Source organism: Coenobita brevimanus, chromosome 47 (assembly GCF_032717465.1).
Source record: "Coenobita brevimanus isolate Jiangsu-jjx chromosome 47, ASM3271746v2, whole genome shotgun sequence".
Classification (NCBI taxonomy): Eukaryota; Metazoa; Arthropoda; class Malacostraca; order Decapoda; family Coenobitidae; genus Coenobita; species Coenobita brevimanus.
This window is the reverse complement of record NC_137000.1, coordinates 34,046,322-34,064,519: the sequence shown is the minus strand read 5'-3', so window position 1 is coordinate 34,064,519 and position 18,198 is coordinate 34,046,322. Positions and strand designations below refer to the sequence as shown.

General features: G+C 44.6%; 1 protein-coding gene across 1 annotated transcript in view; it reads right to left on the bottom strand.

The window, feature by feature from the left end:
• LOC145399142 (uncharacterized) overlaps positions 1–18,198 on the bottom strand; it is a 313,723-nt gene that overhangs the window by 277,189 nt on the left and 18,336 nt on the right. Inside the window, exons 4-5 of the mRNA XM_080271880.1 lie at positions 3,416–3,549; positions 3,141–3,249 (exon numbers count right to left, since the gene is read on the bottom strand). Of these exons, the coding sequence (XP_080128006.1) occupies positions 3,141–3,249; positions 3,416–3,549 (243 nt within the window). The remainder of the gene's footprint in view (positions 1–3,140; positions 3,250–3,415; positions 3,550–18,198) is intronic.

Sequence of the window (18,198 nt, the reverse complement as noted above, 5' to 3'; positions counted from 1 at the left end):
TGGTGGTGGGATGAGGGTGTAGAAGCTGCAGTTAAAGAGAAAAGAAGGCTTTTCCGGGAATGGAAGAAGGGTGGTACCAAAGAGGAATATTTAGCTCCCAAGCGTAGGGCTAGAAGAGAGGTATACAGGGCAAAGTCTGAGTCACAGAGACTATTACTTGATAACCTAAATCATGGGGAAAGGAAAAATATGATATTCAGGGTGGCAGGTCAGGTGAAGAGGGATAATCGGGATATTATAGGTGAGCAGTGCGTGAAGAATGATGAAGGAAGGGTAGCGGTGAACAGTGAGGATATTAAAGATGCATGACGAGAGCATTATACCCGGTTGTTGAATGAGGAGTTTAACTGGGACAGGGAAGGTTTGGAGCCAGCAGATCCAGTGTCTGGCCCTTGGCCTTGATTGATACTGCTATTGTGAGTGAGGCAATAGGCAGGATGAGAGTGGGGAAGGCAGCAGGTGTGTCTGGGTTGACTGCCGAAATGTTGAAGGCCTCAGGCGATATGGGGGTGAGTTTAGTCACTGACCTGATAAAAGGATTATTTATGAGTGTGTTGTCCCAGATGACTGGCTGAAGAGTGTAACTGTAAATGTGTATAAAGGGAAGGGTGATGCCCTGGAAAGAGGAAATTATAGAGGTATAAAGCTTTTAGATCAGATAATGAAGGTAATGGAGAGAGTTTTAGAAGGTATGATTAGAGAAAGAGTGAATACTGATGAGATGCAGTTTGGGTTTATGCCAGGTAATGGGACCTCTGATGCTATATGCATTGTTCGTCAGCTTCAGGAAAAATATATTGGTAGGAGAAGGGATCTTTAATTTGTTTTTGTTGATTTGGAAAAGGCCTTTGACAGAGTCCCTAGAGAGGTGGTGAAGTGGGCAATGAGAAAGCTTGGCTTGGAGGAGTGGCTGGTTAGGGTGGTTATGGCTATGTATATGGGTGCTCACACCCAGGTAAGAGTGAATGGAGATTTGAGTGATGAGTTTTCCGTGAATGTTAGTGTGCATCAGGGGTCAGTCTTGAGTCCCATGTTGTTTATCATGGTACTTGAAGCCCTTTCACGTGACTTTAGAAACGGACTCCCGTGGGAGTTGTTGCATGCTGATGATTTGGTGTTGATTGCAGAGAAAGAAAGGGAGACGGAGGAAAGGTTTAGGAAGTGGAGAGATGGTATGGGGCACAAGGGTTTAAGGGTAAATGCAGATAAAACAAAAGTGATGATATCTAGGGTTGGTGGTGGTACTGTCAAAGACGTGGGAGAGTGGCCATGTGCAGTTTGCCACAAGGGCGTGGGAAGTAATTCCATCTTGTGTGGTGTTTGTGATAAATGGGTGCATAAGAGATGTAGTGGTATCAGAGGTAGACTGCGAGATAATGCTGATTTTATGTGTACGGTGTGTCGGGGTGAGTAGGTGGAGATTGTCAGACATGAAAGGATTGAACTTGCTGGTGAATCTCTTGAGTGTGTGGAAGAGGTTCATTATTTGGGAGACATGTTGTGTGCTGAAGGTGGGGCTGGAGCTAGCTCTGTGGCTGGGGTGAGAAGTGGTTGGAAGAAGTTCAGGGAGCTCTTGCCTCTCCTGACATTGAGAGGACTATCCCTACGTGCTAAGCGGTCTTTGTATGCAGCATGTGTTAGGAGTGTAATGCTGTATGGTAGTGAGACCTGGGCAGTGATGGAGGAAGATATTCGCCAGCTCAGATGAACAGAAATGACAATGATTAGGTGGATGTACAGTGCGTCCCTGCGTCCAAGGCCTGGAGGGGCTGGGTTTATGATGGAAGAGTTGAGAGGTAGGATGGGACTGGAGTGTATTGGTGTTGTGATGAGGAGAGGTAGATTGAGATGGTTTGGACATGTGGAGAGAATGGGGGATGATAACTGGGTGAGGAAGGTGAGAAGTGTTAATATTGGGGATGGGGTTATGAGGGGTAGATCGAGAAAGACATGGGACAAGGTCATTAAGTGTGACCCCAGGGGTAAGGGACTGAACAGGGAGGCTGCAATGGATCGTGCAGCATGGAGAGCCGCCATTAGGTGACCAAGGCTGACACATGCAAGCATGTTGGAGCCTTTAAAAAAAAAAAAAAAAAAAAAAAAAAAAAAAACTTTTGTCAGATTAATTTTGATACTTCCAGGTTTCAACTAATTTAGCTAAGATTATTATGCTCTTGAAGGCGAGGAAAATGGACATGAGACTCCCAGATTCATTATTGCTCTTTTAATCCATACAGATCATTAACAAAGCTTCTTTTTTCAGCCAAAATCATATTCTCGCTCTACTTTTTGCCATTTTCACAATCATGAGTTATCATCTAAATATTGCAATACAAACCTTCATAGACCTCGAAAGCCCCTAAAAGTATTTAACTTTCAAAAATTTTCCTGGGGGGCTCACAGTGCCCTCCCCCCCAGACCCCTCAGTTGCAAAGGCTCGCTGCCCTAGCCTCCCATCACCTTTTTAAGAATCTATAGACATCCTTCCCCCCCCCCCACCTGCTTTTGAACTTTCTGGCTACACCCCTGCTCACAACACCCTTGTCATTATATGACAGTGTCACACAATACAACTAGGTACAGTACATAAAACCATCACACCATAAACAATGGAACACTGCACGTCACATGCTAGACCAGGACAGGCACAACAACAACAGTATAGGAAACTTATGGGAGAACCTCACAGTGGTGGCTGCTTATCTGAGGTTGAGGGTCAGCTTGGTCAAGCAGAGTGGAGTTAAGCACCAACAATAATTCCTCTATTTTGTCTATCCTCCTATGCCAACATTCTATTCCAAGCAGAATTCTCTACTTCGACCCCTCTGTTCCAATCTACATTCCATCCACTCTCATTCATGCCCTCTTTTCCACCCACTCTCCTTCAGCCTACCATTCCATACACTCTCATTCTAGCCTCTATTCTTTCCACTCCCCTGTTCCAGTTCAATTCCCTCCACCCTCCATTCCAACCTCCGGTTCCTGCCACTCCCCTATTCCAGCCTCCTATTCCCTTCATGCTCCTGCCTCCCTGGTACTTAGTACAGTTAACTGGGAGGCACAGAGCCTACTATGGTACCCCTGTTAACTTGGTGGAGAGATGCAAATGAGGTTTCCACCCAGGAACAAAACTTCCAAACTGAGTCCCATGCCTCGCTGTGACGAAGCACCGTCAACCACATGGGACATCGGTTCACTGAACAGGATGGGCCTGCAGGAGATTGCCTGTGTTTGACGGATCTGCTTGATCTGACAAACGGGGGATAGCACAACAATAACATCCTAGTCCAATCTCCTGTTCCATTCACCCTTCCATTGCAGCCTCTCATTTTACGTACTCCACCACTCCAGCCTTTTATATTCCCCATCCATCCAGTCTTCCATTCCATCCATTTTCCCATTCTATGGACTGTACCTGTGTGATGGCCTCATAATTGTTGTTGATGAGGGAACAGTTGTAGGCCCCAGCATCCTCCTCTCTCACCTTCTCAAACACTAGCGACCCCTGACCCTCCTTGCATACACCCTCTTCCCGGATGGGCAGCAGGTCTGAAAAGTGGGGCAGCAGTGAGTATATTGGCTGACAAGTGCATGCGAAGACTGTGGATGAGCTACATGGCAGAAAATGTTATGGTGTAAGGCTGAAGATAAGTTAGAAAGTTGAGGATGAGTTACATGGCTAAAGGTGAATTAGAAGGTTGGGGATGTGTTAGAAGGCTGGGGAGGCATTTGAAGGCTGGGAATGTGTTAGAAAGCAGTGGTGAGCTACAAGGCTGAGGCTGGGAGTGGGTTAAAATGCTGCAGGTGAATAATAGGGATGGGGGTGGGTAAGAAGATTAAACGTGGCTTAGATGGTTGAGAAAAAGGAGGAATGGTAGTTCTTAGGCAAGAAAAAACTAAGAACAAATGACTTTAAAAAATATGGGTTGTATCTTCATGAGTTTATGAGGCTTTCTCACACCTTTTTCTTGAAGACCTAATACATTTAACACCTTTGAGCTTTTCAGTAATTTCAGTATTGTGCATTACTGGCACAGTGTCCAGTGTGTGCTAATGAAATTGTGTGATAACAAATGTACAGAATCTATGGGATTTACTTTAATTTGTACCACGCACCCCACTCATAAACCCAAATTTTCCCTTTCACAACAATTAAGACCCACTAAATACATACATACATACCGTTATGGTAAGTATCAGAAACATACATATGCATGCTTAGGTTAACAGAAAGTGATGAAAAAGGCACAATACGGAAGAAACACATACCACAGATACAGGTTTGAGGTATTGGGTGGAGATAGTAGTCTCTACCAACTGTGATTTACTCATCAAGATGGGCCTGATCTTTCAATCTCTTAAAGCAACAAGAAGCCACAGATAATCCACCATCATTTTTGGCAGAAATCAGCTCAGTAGTGTGATAACAATGCTTTTTTGAAAAAAAAAAAAAAAAAAAAAAAAAAAAAAGTGTGAGAAAGGCAGGGGGCAGATTTTCATCTTGCAGCAATAACGAAAACTGCCTTAACCAAGTACGCAATAACCAAAAGAGCACTCCACATCTATCCTGTTACTGACAAAGATTCCTTAAATACCATTAGAAAGTAACTAACACGAAAGCAGAGCTATGAGAACCTTGTATCCCACAAAGAAGTCTTCAGGCACTCTCTTGCAAATCAGAAATATATACAGGATGATTATGGCACAGCACAACCCCGCTATATGATCCCTCTTTATGCAATACTCTGCCTCTGCGATGTATAAAAAATTAACACCCTTCCCTGCCTATTGATGGCCAGTCCCCAGTTATCCGATGGGTTAATATCTAATGGATTTTCTTGACATGGAAGAAGTTGAGAGGTGGAAGAGAGAGTTATATGAAGAAAGGAAGAGAGAGGTGAAAAGATTAGTAAGAGAGGGACAGAAGAGAATGGATGAGGAATTTGGAAGGAATTTTAGTGTAAAGTGGAGGGACCGTAAGAAAATGTTCTGGAAAGAGGTGAAGAGAGTAAGACAAGGTAGCAGTGAAGTTAGTAGGGAAGTGAAAGATAAAAATGGTAGATTACTAGTGGAGAAGGGAGAAAAAGTGAGCAGATGGAGAGAATATTTTAAGGAATTGTTGAACATAAAGAATGGAAGTGATGCAAGTATAAGCAGCTGGGGAATGGCTGGGAGAAGAAGCGAGGAGGGAAGACAGGAAGAAGTCAGTAGGATTGAAGCTCTGGAAGCAATGAAGAAAGCCAAATTGGGGAAAGCCCCAGGAATTGATGGAGTGTGTGGTGAAATGCTGAAGCATGGGGGAGAGATAGTAGTAGAATGGATGTGGAAGGTGTGCAAATTGGCCTGGGAGGAAGGTAGAGTCCCGGAGGATTGGAAGTCAAGTATAATTATTCCCTTGTACAAAGGAAAAGGGGAAAAAGAAGTGTGTGATAATCATAGGGGCATTTGTTTTAGTGTAATAGGAAAAGTGTATGGTAGGATATTTACTGACAGAGTTAGGGAAATAACATAGGAATTAGTTGGAGAAGAACAGGGGGGCTTTAGGAAGGGAAGAGGTTGTGTAGATCAGATATTCATTCTTAGATCTTTAGTGGAAATGTTTCTAGTGAAGGGAAAGAAGTTGTATGCAGCCTTCATGGATTTGGAGAAAGCATTTGACAGGGTGGATAGACAAGGATTGTGGAAAGCATTAAGAATATATGGAGTAGATGGGAAGATGTTGAATGCCGTGAAGAGTATGTATGATGGTGCGAAGGCTGCAGTGCGTGTGGATGGTGAACTGAGTGAATTTTTCTCTTTGAAGGTTGGGTTGAAACAGGGATGTGTCATGTCTCCATGGTTGTTCAATCTGTACATGGATGGGGTAATAAAAGAGATACAAGGCAGGGCAGTGGATGTTGGAGTGGCCCTAGTGAGAGAGGGTAGTGGTTGGAACATCCCTATACTGTAGTAGTAGTAGTAGTTGTTCCCTAGGCAGTCTGGCTGAACAGCCCAGAGTCCCTAAGGGAGGCCACGGCCGAGACTGGGGCATTCCCACAGTTCTCAAGGAGCATATGTTGTGTTACTGATGCAGGCGATTGTGTGCAATGCAGTCTTCCATAATGTGCTTAATAGTATGGGGTGCTGTGTTGCATCCCGGACAGGCATCAGTGACGGTGTCATCCGGGCTCTTCTGATAACTCAAGAGGGCTGGATGATGCCCACATCTCAGCCAAGCCAGGTGGACTCTGTCCTAACGAGGGAGGTAGGATTCAGAAGGGTGGATATCCGTGCATGCAGCTGTGTGTTGTCTTTAAGTGACTGAATGGAGCGGCGAGTGATCTGAGTAGGGATATACAGTACTTCTGGAAGCTGGTCTGAAGTGGGCGAGGGGGGAGAGATGACAGTATTTGTGTATGATATCATGTGCTGGGTGTTGTTTTGATGTTCTTTCGTGTGTGTGTGGATGTGCTGCCATGTAGTGTAGTGTATGGTGTGGGTTTGTGGAGACTGCAGCAAGAATATGAGTGCCTCTCATGTCTAGATGATCCTTGACTTCGAGGACTTTGGTTTCTCGGTGTAGGTGGTCTGTGGGTGTAGTAGCTGTGCATCCTCAGATTATTTTTTGGACCTTGTTCTACATGGTCTGTGGAGTGTTGTAATGTGTTTTAGTGAGGTCAGAAGCTCAAGCAGGGCTTGCATAATTCATCACAGAACATATACATTGTTTGTATACTGTGGTGGTGGTTTCTTTGTTGTGTCCAAATGTTGTACGGGCAAGTGACCTTAAGGCACCGAGTCTTGGTGATAGTTTATCTTTAATGCTTGTGATGTGTTGTTTAAATGACACTGATGTACTGTATGTTACATCATGGGTTTTGTGTTCTTACCAAACTGTTCTTACCTAAGTGTATCTTTACAGAATGAGTTAAGCTCGTACTGTGCCATGTCTTAAACCATTTTTATCATACATATCCTAAAATTTATGAATTGTTTTGGCACACACTATTTCATTCGACAGTGCATTCCACTGATCGATTGCCCTATTTGGGAAACTAAATTTCCTTACGTCTTTATCGGCTCTCGTTTTATGCACTTTTTTACAGTGTCCTCTTGCTAATGTTTCCCCATAGGTTATACAAGTGCTCATGGGCCCTTTGGGCCCCTCGCACTTGCTCCTGCGGAGGGCTCTCGCGTTTATGTGCTGTTCTAGTGTAACCTTGTCACTTGGATTTTTTGCAGCTAACCAACTGATCGAGTTATTTGCAGCTTCAGGAATGGAACCCAAGTTGTCCAAACACAAGTCCGAAGTATACACACTGACACATGGCTACTGCTACAGTTTATCTTAGTTCTAGCTCTGGGCAAAAAATTCTATGGAGATCCTATGCCGGGCTTCGGAAGCAGCGTTTTTTTTGGTCAAAATGTGATAGCTCATTAAATATGGTAAAAGTTTTTCAACTGTGATGGGACCAAGCTTTTTCACATCAGCAATTTTTTTTTGTGATTTTTGTGCCAATTTTGGTGCGATTTGAATGTGTAGTTTTGGCTGCCCAAAACACACACACACACACACACACACACACAGCTAGTGCTACAGTATATTAGATATTCATTTATGTCTATTTTCTTCTTCCCTGATATGCATTTCTACAGCATAGTCATGTCTCCTCTTTTCTTCTCTCCTGTAGTGTTGGCAGATTCAGTTTTTCTAGCCTTTCTTCATAGCTTTGATCCCTTAAGCTTGGTACCCATCTTGTAGCGACCCTTTGAACTTTTTCAATCTTATCTGTGTGTTGCTTGAGGTGAGGATTCCAGGCTACTGATGCATACCCAGGGCTGGTCTGATGAAAGATGTTATTATCTTCCTTAGCATATTTTCATTTATGTATGTGAATGCTATTCTCATATTTGCAAGCAGTGTATACATGTTCTGTACCTTCTCACTTATGTGGTCTGCCGGAGACAGTCTGTTATTGATAATCACACCTAAGTCCTTCTCTATTTCTGATATGTGTAGGGTTTTACTTCCTAACTTATAATCCCAATCTGGTCTTTTCCCACTTTTACCAAACTTGATGACATGACACGTGTCCACACTGAAATCCACTTGCCATGTATTACTCCATTCATGAAGTTTATTTAATTCTTCTTGTAGCTCTTTACTAGAGTCTGCATTAGTAATTCTTCTTTGTATTTTTGCATCACCAGCAAACATATTTAAATAGCTTTCATTTCCAATGTTACCATCTATGTCATTTATAAACACTAAAAACATTACTGGTGCCAGCACTGAGCCCTGTGGAACTCCGCTAGTCACTTCCCTCCATGATGAGTAATTTCCTCTTAGTACTGTTCTCATTTCCCTTTTTCAGAAAAAATCTTATATCCAAGAGTACAGTTTGCCTTGGATTCCTCCTTGATGGTAGTTTCCATAAAAGTCTTTGGTGTGCACTCTGTCAAATGCTTTCTTGAAATCTAAGATAGATACTGTCCACCCATCCTTCTCTTTTCTGTACAGTAATCACTCCAATATCCAACGTAATAGAGCCATAGGTAGGTCCGGATATTGGTTCTGTCCGGATATTGGTTCCAGCTTATGGACTTGTACTTATGGACCCTAACTCAGAGAAACACCTATACAACTCCCTCTGGACATGCATAGCACCTATTTAAGACCCAAATCACACCAATAAGGCACATAAATGACTGAAATAAATGCAAAAGAAACATAAAATGAGGGTTTAGAAGTATGTTCATACAATAATAAACATTCTGATACTTATGGACCCTAACCTAGCCTATCTCAGAAAAACACATTCCTACTGCACATGCATAGCTACTAACACCCTATTCACCCCAATAAAGGACATTAAAGAGTGAAATGAGGTAAGTATAGTATGGAAAAAGTACAGTATGAAACATTTTGGCTACTTACAGCAAGTCCCTGGCCACCTCGATGAATAACCGCCTCCTCTCGGACTCTGACAGTAAGAACGATTTCCTGAAGCACTTGCAGTACACTGATCCTGAAGTCTTGCACTGAACTTAGTCAATCACACACAGAAGTCCGTTCTCTTCACAGTGTGCACTCTTGTCTAAATAATGCTCCATTGTAACTTACTAAGTGTTGCACTTTAACTTTTCCCATTCATATAATTTTCCAAAGCCAAAACAAACAAGTCTATTTACGTTAAATTTTTTTTCTATTGAGTCTTTTCTCTCACAACTTTAAATCCTTAACACAACACACTGTTTTTTTCACTGCACAACACTCTAAATTCCCGTGTGGTCTAGTGGAGAAGTTCTTGCTGTTTATTCACTGTCAGAGTCCAAGAGTATCACTGGCAGGCAACCTAGGGGTGCATCGCTGGGTCGTGGTGATGGTGTACCCACTGCAGACGACTCTGAAGACAGCCGCAAACTCACGTCGAGCGGTGACTCCACTGTGGCTGATGTGCTGGGCTGTGGCTCGGAGCATGAGGGCCTGTCTTGGGGAGGCAACGGAATGGAGCCAGGGCTGGGCACAGCGGGGGTCACAGGCCTGAAAAAACTGTCAGTGGTTGATTGACGCAATGACCGACGATTCTGACGATTGATGATGCGCTGCCTGAAAGCACGCACTTCCTCCACAAGTCCCAAGGGCCCCATCTCCCTGTCGCAGTCCAGGTGTTCCAGGTAGTCTAGGACGAACCCTAGATGTTCCCGGAGTGCGCTCAGCTTGGGGATGGCTGGAGTAGTGTCCTGCTGAGAGGAGTCCGCATCATCGTCGCCTTCAGCGTCGGAATCTTCAAGTTCGGTACTGACACCTGCAACCGAAGACGCAATCTCGATATCAGACAACGTCTGATACCCAGGATCGCCCTCGTCGTCATCCAACCACTCACGAACATCGTCCACATCTATATCGTCGCCGTGCATACATAGCCGTGCATGGAAGTCATCCACGTCAAAGCCTAGAAAATCGTACTCCATATCCGTTCCGAGAAGCAGACGAGACCAACCATTTTCCAGAGTCTTCACAGGGACTTCCTTCCAAGCACTAGCCCAGTTGTACAGCACAGACTTGATGTTGTAGCAGCGAAGGTTTTCCAAAGTCCGCTTGCCTCGTGTGTCCCATCCCTCCCTGCGCTTGTCCCCGTCCTCGAGAACAACCATCACCTCGTCCAGGAACTTCCGACGGTATAGGCGCTTTGTTGCCACGATCACTCCCTGGTCCATTGGTTGGATGAGAGCAGTCGTATTAGGTGGCAGAAACATGCACCTAATACGGCCATTTTCAGCAACCAAGTCCTTGTCGCATGGGTGGGCAGGTGCATTGTCGAGGAGAAGGAGGGCCTTTACCTGGTCGCGCGGGATTCCCAGTGTCTTCGTCTGGTAATGGATGACCTCCTTGACGAAGTGACGGTGAAACCAGTCTTTGAAGATCACAGCTGTGAACCATGCCTTCAAAGAATGGTACCAGACGACAGGAAGGACATCCATCACCTAACGAAGGCATCGAGGCTGCTTTGCGCGGCCAACAACAATGGGCTTAAGCTGGTGCATGCCGTTAGCACTGGCACAACACAAAGCAGATATCCGTTCCTTGGAAAGCTTGCGGCCAGGTACACGCTTCTCCGTCTCCTCGGCTAGAGTGTTCGTTGGCAGCGAGCGATAGAATAGGCCAGTTTCGTCAGCGTTGTAGACTTGACCGAGAGTCAGGCCCTCCCTGTCAATCAAGACCTTCACCTTTTGCCGAAACTCGTCAACTCCATCCTCGTTAGCGTCCAATGCTTCGCCATGTGCTTTACGGTTGGTAAGGCCATGCCGCAACTTGAACACGAAGAGCCAACCCTCAGATGCCTTGAAGTCTAGGGCGTCGTGAAGCCTGGCAAACTTCTCAGCAGCAGCCTTCAGCTCCGTTCCATGTACCATCATACCAGCAGCGCGTTGTTGTCGATACCAAATCAACGTGGATCGGTCGATTTCTGCAAACTTGGGGGTAAACATAACCTTCCTTTCCACGTTGCATTTGCTTCTCGACGAGAAGTCAGCCGTGTACTGCATGAGTTTGTCTCGGGATCTCTTGATATCGAACAAAGTAGACCGGGCCAGGTTAAACTCGCGGAGAATGCGGGAAGAAGACCACCCCGCATCTACTTTCTCCAATATCTCCCGTTTCTTCTCCAGAGTCAACACCCCTCTCTTCCTTTTCTCAGGTGACGGGGCCATCATCACACACACTAAGAGGAGGCCCGAGAGCAGCAGGAGGCCCTGCAGCAAGTAAGGCACCACCACAAAAGCAATCACATGGGCAGCCATTACGACGAGCGTGCACTCGCAGCGAGAGACAGGCGGAAAGTGGGGAGGATGCAGCGGCGCTCTATCGGACGTCGGAGGAATGACGCGCCACAACAATGCTCTCCCGCGCCGCGCACGGTACGTTCAAATTACGGACGGGAAAAAAAAAAAATCTCCCCCCCCCCAAGACCATTTTGGGAATATTGGATCCCAGGACGATTATGTCCGGGTAGTGGGGATGTTCGGTTATTGGGCGTCCGGATATTAGAGTGATTACTGTTTCTGCAACTCCATCATAGTAGCTTAATATATTAGTAACACATGATTTTCCTTTTCTGAAACTAAATTGCCTTTCTGTTATTATATTGTCTTCTTCTAGATGGTTTACCCAAACTCTTCTTACCAGCTTTTCCAGTATCTTGCTTACGACACTGGTTAGTGATACTGGTCGGTAGCTGAGTAGATTCTGTCTATTCCCTTTCCTGAATAAAGGAACAATGTTTGCCTTCTTCCAAATATCAAGTAGTTTACCTTGACCCAAGGATTCCTTGAAAATTAAAGATAATGGTCTACTTAACTCTTTTGCATATTCATGTAGCACCCAACATGAAATTTCATCGGGACCATTTGTTTTCCTTTTGTCTAACTTACTTAATTCCTCTTGTATTTCTTTTTCTGATATTTATATATCTGGTAATATGTTTGGGCATGCATGTTCCATATTATTCCTCCCAAAATTATTTTCTTCTGTAAAAACTGATTGGAAATTCTTATTTTGTGCTTCACAAATATCTTTCTCTTGTGTATAGAGGATCCGTATAGAGGATCCGTAATGTATTGTATTTTATCTTTTACTTTGGTTTTGCTTCGGATGTAACTGTAAAAGAGCTTTGGTTGATCACTATATTTGTTTATGATGTCCTCCTCAAACTGTTTTGGGGCTTCTCAACCTATTCTTGAGTATTCGTTTCTTGCCTGTTTATAGTTGTTATATGCCCTCTCATTATTGTGTCTTCCGTATCTATTCCACAACAAGTCTCTCTTTTCTTTTGATCTTTTACGTTCTTTATTAAACCATTTCTTAATTTTCATTTCTGCTTCTTTGTGCCAAGGGATGTAAATATGGACTCCTATTTCATAGAGTTCAAAGAATTTTCTATATACAGTATATCATTTAAATCTTGTCCTCTAAGCTCTACTTCCCAATCTGTTTCTAAGAAGTATTTCTTTAGGTCATGATGCTGCCTACTTCTTCCTTAGCCTTTATCATTGTTTTTCTGCACCTGCCCTCCTTTCTTCCTATTTCTCCCATCTTTCCTGTCGCTTTTTATTGCTTACCTTTACAGATGGCTTTACACTGACAAGCCAAATGGTTTCCTGTAAGCCAAGAAACCATTTACAATGATGGGTGGTAACCATATAACCAAACCATAAGTGCTCCCTACGTGTCAACAAGTGGGTTGGTGGAGGGTTAGTGCCCCTCTCCGTAAAACAGTAATCCCTCTAAAATCCGGACGCCCACTATCTGGACATCCCCACTAACTGGACATAATCGTCCCGGGATCCAATATTCCCAAAATGGTCCGAAAACTGCAAAAATTTCGGGGGGGGAAAAAAAAAAAAAAAAAAAAAAAAAAAATCCCGCACGTAATTTGAACTTGGCGCGCGGGGCGCAGGACAGCTTTGTGGTGGCGCGTCATTCCTCCAACGTCCGCTAGAGCGCCCCTGCATCCTTCCCACTTTCTGCCTGTCTCGTCTCAAGTGAACGCTCGTCGTCATGTCTGCCCACGTGCTCGCTTTTGTGGTGGTGCCTTACCTGCTGCAGGCACTCCTGCTGCTCCTGTGCCTCTCCTTTATGTGTGTGATGATGGCCCCGCCACCTGAGAAGAGGAAGAGAGTGGTACTGACTCTGGAGAAGAAGCAGGAGATATTGGAGAAAGTAGATGCAGGATGGTCTTCTTCAAGCATCCTCTGCCAGTTCAACCTGTAACATAAATTAACTTGAGTGTTTTTGGTTTAGAAAAAGGTTTTAAGAGTGGAAAGACTTAAAGTGCAGAGTGCAACACTTATTTCATTAAGGTACAATGAAGCATAAGTAAGACAAGAGTGCGCAGTGTGAAGAGAATGGACTTCTGAGTGCGAATGACTAAGTTAAGTGCAAGACATCATGAACAGTGTACTGCAAGTGCTTCAGGAAATCCTTCTTACTGTCAGAGTCTGAGAGGAGGCGGTTATTCATCGAGATGGCCAAGGACTTGCTGTAAGTAGGCAGAATGTTTCATACTGTACTGTACTGTATTTTCTATACTATACTTACCTCAAACACCTCATTTCACTCTTTTATGTCCCTTATTAGTGTGAATATGTAGTGTCTTAGGTGCTATGCATGTGCAGTAGGGAGGTGTTTTTCTGAGTTAGGCTAGGTTAGGGTCCATAACTACCAGTCCAGAAGCCAGGGACTTGTAAGTACCCAGAATGTTTAATATTGTATGAACCTACCTCAAAAACCTCATTTTATGCTTCTTTTGCATTTATTTCAGTCTTTTATGTCCCTTATTGGTGTGATTTGGGTCTTAAATAGGTGCTATGCATGTCCAGAGGGAGTTGTATAGGTGTTTTTCTGAGTTAGGGTCCATAAGTACAAGTCCAGGAGGCTGGTGCCCATTATCCGGACAGGACCACTTTCTGGACATGCCTATGGCTCTATTACGTCGGATAGTGGAGGGGTTACTGTATATGGGTGGTTGGTGGGGGCGCTCACCATCCACTCACTCGATGTACTGTAGTGCTGCTTTTGGGTGTCTGTCCTTTCCTCTCCTCCTTCCTTTCTTCCTCCCTCTTCTGTCTTTCTTTACTTTATTCTATCCTCATCCCTCTGCCTACAGGTGACTTTACACTCCCTCTTTTGTCTTTCATTTCTTCATTCTTTCCAGCTACTTCTGCATGTGGGTGACCCTACACTGAGTGACAAGTCAAATGGTTTCCTATACACCAGGAAACCACTTACTATGCTGGGTGGTATCCATAGAACCAAATCAAGGGGCCTGGTGGTTTAGTGGATAATTAAGGTGCTCCAATCGCATTCAGCCGGTGAAGGATTCTAAGGGGTGGTTGGGGTTTATTGCTCACGTAATGCCACTCATGGATGAGTGAGGTTGGTCACTCATCTCAAATGTCAGGACCAATGGGGCAAAGTAGGACTGGATGATGGATGGATAGATGGATATATATATATATATATATATATCCCATTGGAGCCCAGTGTCCCGAGTATTGGACAGAACTGGGATTTTTCAAGTCCTTTTAAAGCAGGGAACTCCCAGGTAGGGACCTATGAGCTTTGTGACTATTTTCCGATAGGCGGAGGGCGGTACGTTTAGTACCCTCCCGGTGCAATGCCTCGTCCAGCACCCCTGGGATCCAATGGGATATACAGTATATCAATTGACCAACATACCCATATCCTACACCAAGCCCTTTCCTCCCATCATCTCCAGACATCACCTTCTGCTCCCCAAACCTTGCTCCCATTACATCACGGAGAGTGGTCAAAACCCTAGGTTCTGATCACCTCCCAATCATCATCACTACCAAAACCAGAATCACCCCAGCTGGCCACAAACACACATACACTAATTATAAGAGAACCAACTGGGAGGCCTTTGTAACTGAAACAGAACAACATTTCGAAACACTAAACAGTACACCCATCACAAACATCAACACCGCTGTGCACACTTTCAATACAATCATACAAAACGCAGACAAAAGACACATCCCTAGAGGCAACAGAAAGAGACACAACCCCAACTTCACACCAGAAATTCAAGGCCTCATCAGACAACAGGACACACTGCGACACTCCCCAACACCCCATACACAAGACACCATACAACAAATACAAGAACTCAACACTCAAATAAACAGTAAAATATCAGAACAGCAAACAGTAAACTGGAAAAATTACCTCCAAACACTTGACCACAAAACAAACATCAGCAAACTCTACAAAACACTAAACAGCATCACACTTTCCAACAGCAACACCACACAATCACATGCTGCCATCACAACAACAGACAGCATACCCTCAAACAAACAACAAGCAAACACCCTCATCAATCACTTTTCATAAGTCAGCCATCTAACCCCCCATCCGGAAGACCGACGTATCATCAGATGTAAGAGACAGTTCCCCACAGACCCAGACTACGCACCTTTCACTTACAACCAGACGAAGCACATCATTAACAACCTCAAGCACTCATCTGCCTGTGGACCAGACAACATAAGCAACATTCACCTTAAACACCTAGGACCACAAGGCATACAAGCACTCACCAACATATCAAACTACAGCTACTCACACAACATAATACCCAACATCTGGAAGCATGGCAATATCATCACTATCCCTAAACCCAACAAAGACCCTACGTTACCCTCCTCACATCGTCCCATTACACTCCTCTGCACCCCCTCTAAAGTCACTGATCGACTGATACTACAACTAGTCACACCTCACATTCCCCTAGCCCAGTCATAACATGGCTTTAGGCCACTACACTCGACAAACACCCTTCTTACAGACCTTACACAGAGAGTTTTTGATGGCATAAATTCAACTAGGCCACCACACAGAACACTCCTAGTCACACTAGACATTAGCAAAGTTTTTGATGCCATCCCCCGCCACAACCTCACAAACATAATACTCAACACAAACATGCACAATAACACAAAAAGATGGCTGACAAACTACTTAGCAGGCAGATGTGCACACATAACATTTGCCGGTAAGTCTTCTAACATCAGAAACTTCACAAACGGCGTCCCCCAAGGATCTGTTTTGTCCCCTACACTCTTTAATCAATACATGCACGACGTACCCACACCCCACACATCACAGATACACATAGCTTCCTATGCAGATGATATAACACTTACATGAACACACCAAAATGCAAACATAGCTGCACACATCATTCAACCTTACCTCAACACACTACACGAATGGTTCACCACAAACAGGCTCAAAATAGCCCCAGCCAAATCTACAGTGACTCTTCTCACAAACTGGACAGCAGAACATAAGCACATCCCACACCTCACCATAAACAACACTCCCCTACCACACACACACACACCCAAAATCCTTGGTGTAACATACAATACATCAATGTCATTTAAACAACACATCACAAACATTAAAAATAAAATAACACCAAGACTCAATGCTTTGAGGTCACTTCCCCATACAACATTTGGACACAACAAAGAAACCACCACCACAGTATACAAACAATACATACGTTCAGTGATGAATTATGCAAGCCCTGCTTGGGCTTCTAACCTGACCAAAACACACTACAACATTCTACAGACCATACAGAACAAGGCCCTAAAAATAATCACAGGCTGCACAGCTGCTACACCCACAGACCACCTACATCAAGAAACCAAAGTCCTCAAAGTCAAGGATCACCTAGACATGAGAGGCACCCAGTTTCTTGCTGCAGCCTCCACAAACCTACAACATCCACTACAGTACATGGCAGCACATCCACCCACACCAAGGAACATCAAAACAACACCCAGCACACGATACCATACACAAATACTGTCATCTCTACCCCCTCGCCCACCTCAGACCAGCTTCCAGAAGCATATCCACACTCAGATCAGTAACTTAAAGACAACACACAGCTGCATGCACGGCCTCCTGACATCCACTCTTCTGAATCCTATCTTCCTCGTGAGGACAGGGTCCACCTGGCCAGGCTGAGATGTGGGCACCATCCAGCCCTCTTAAGTTACCAGAAGAGGCTGGATGACTCCGTCGCTGATGCCTGTCCAGGATGCAACACAGTACCCCATACTATTAAGCACATTATGGAAGACTGCGTTGCACACAATCACCTACGCCAACAATGCAACATACACTCTTTCAGAGCTCTGTGGGAAAGCCCAGTCTCGGCCATGGCCTTCCTAAGGGACTCGGGGCTGTTCGGCCAGACTGCCTGGGGAACAACTACTACAGCATATCAATCTATCTATCTACTGCCAGATGCCTTAATTATGTAAGGGGTGGCCACAAACAAATCACCTCCTTGTTGCACTGTCCCCTGCCATTTCACTGCCCTGCTCTCAGCTCACACCCCCCACTCTAGTATACCTCTCCATTCCATCCCTCCATCTCATCCTTGGCCTCCCCCTCCCTCTCCCCCTCTCCACCTCACTTACACACACTCTCCTTGTCAATCTCTCACTCTCCATCCTCTCAACATGGCCAAACCACCTTAATGTGTTTCTCCTAATGCTTCCTATCACATCCACATCCACACCACAATGCTCCTTCACCTCCTCATTTGTCAGTCTGTCTCTCCATGTGACTCCACATGCTCCTCTCAAATAACCCATTTCCACTGCCCTCACTCTAGATTTCTGTCCCTCCAACAAGGTCCATGCTTCACTTCCATACATCAGAGTTGGTATCACAATACTGTCATGCAGTGACTTTTTCACTTTAATGCTCACTTCCCTGTTTCTCATCACTGTTTTCAAGGAACCAGCAACCTTTCTTCCATGACGTACCCTTTCAAGCACATCACCCTCTAAACTTCCATTGTTACTCAGTACACTACCCAAGTTCTTAAATGCACTCACATTTTCCATTTCCTCCTCATCCAATGTCACTGTACATTCACTGACTTCACTCAAAGACCATAACTTTACTCTTCCCTACATTCACCTTTAGACTGTGCTTCTTACATGCTCTCCCAAACTCATCCACCCAGCCTTGCAGCTCCCCCTCATCTTCACTCAACAACACAGTATCATCTACAAACAACAGTGCAGGGATTTCCAAACACTGCCCTCTCTCATTAGGGCCATTCCAACATCCACTACCCTACCTTGTATCTCTTTTATAACCCC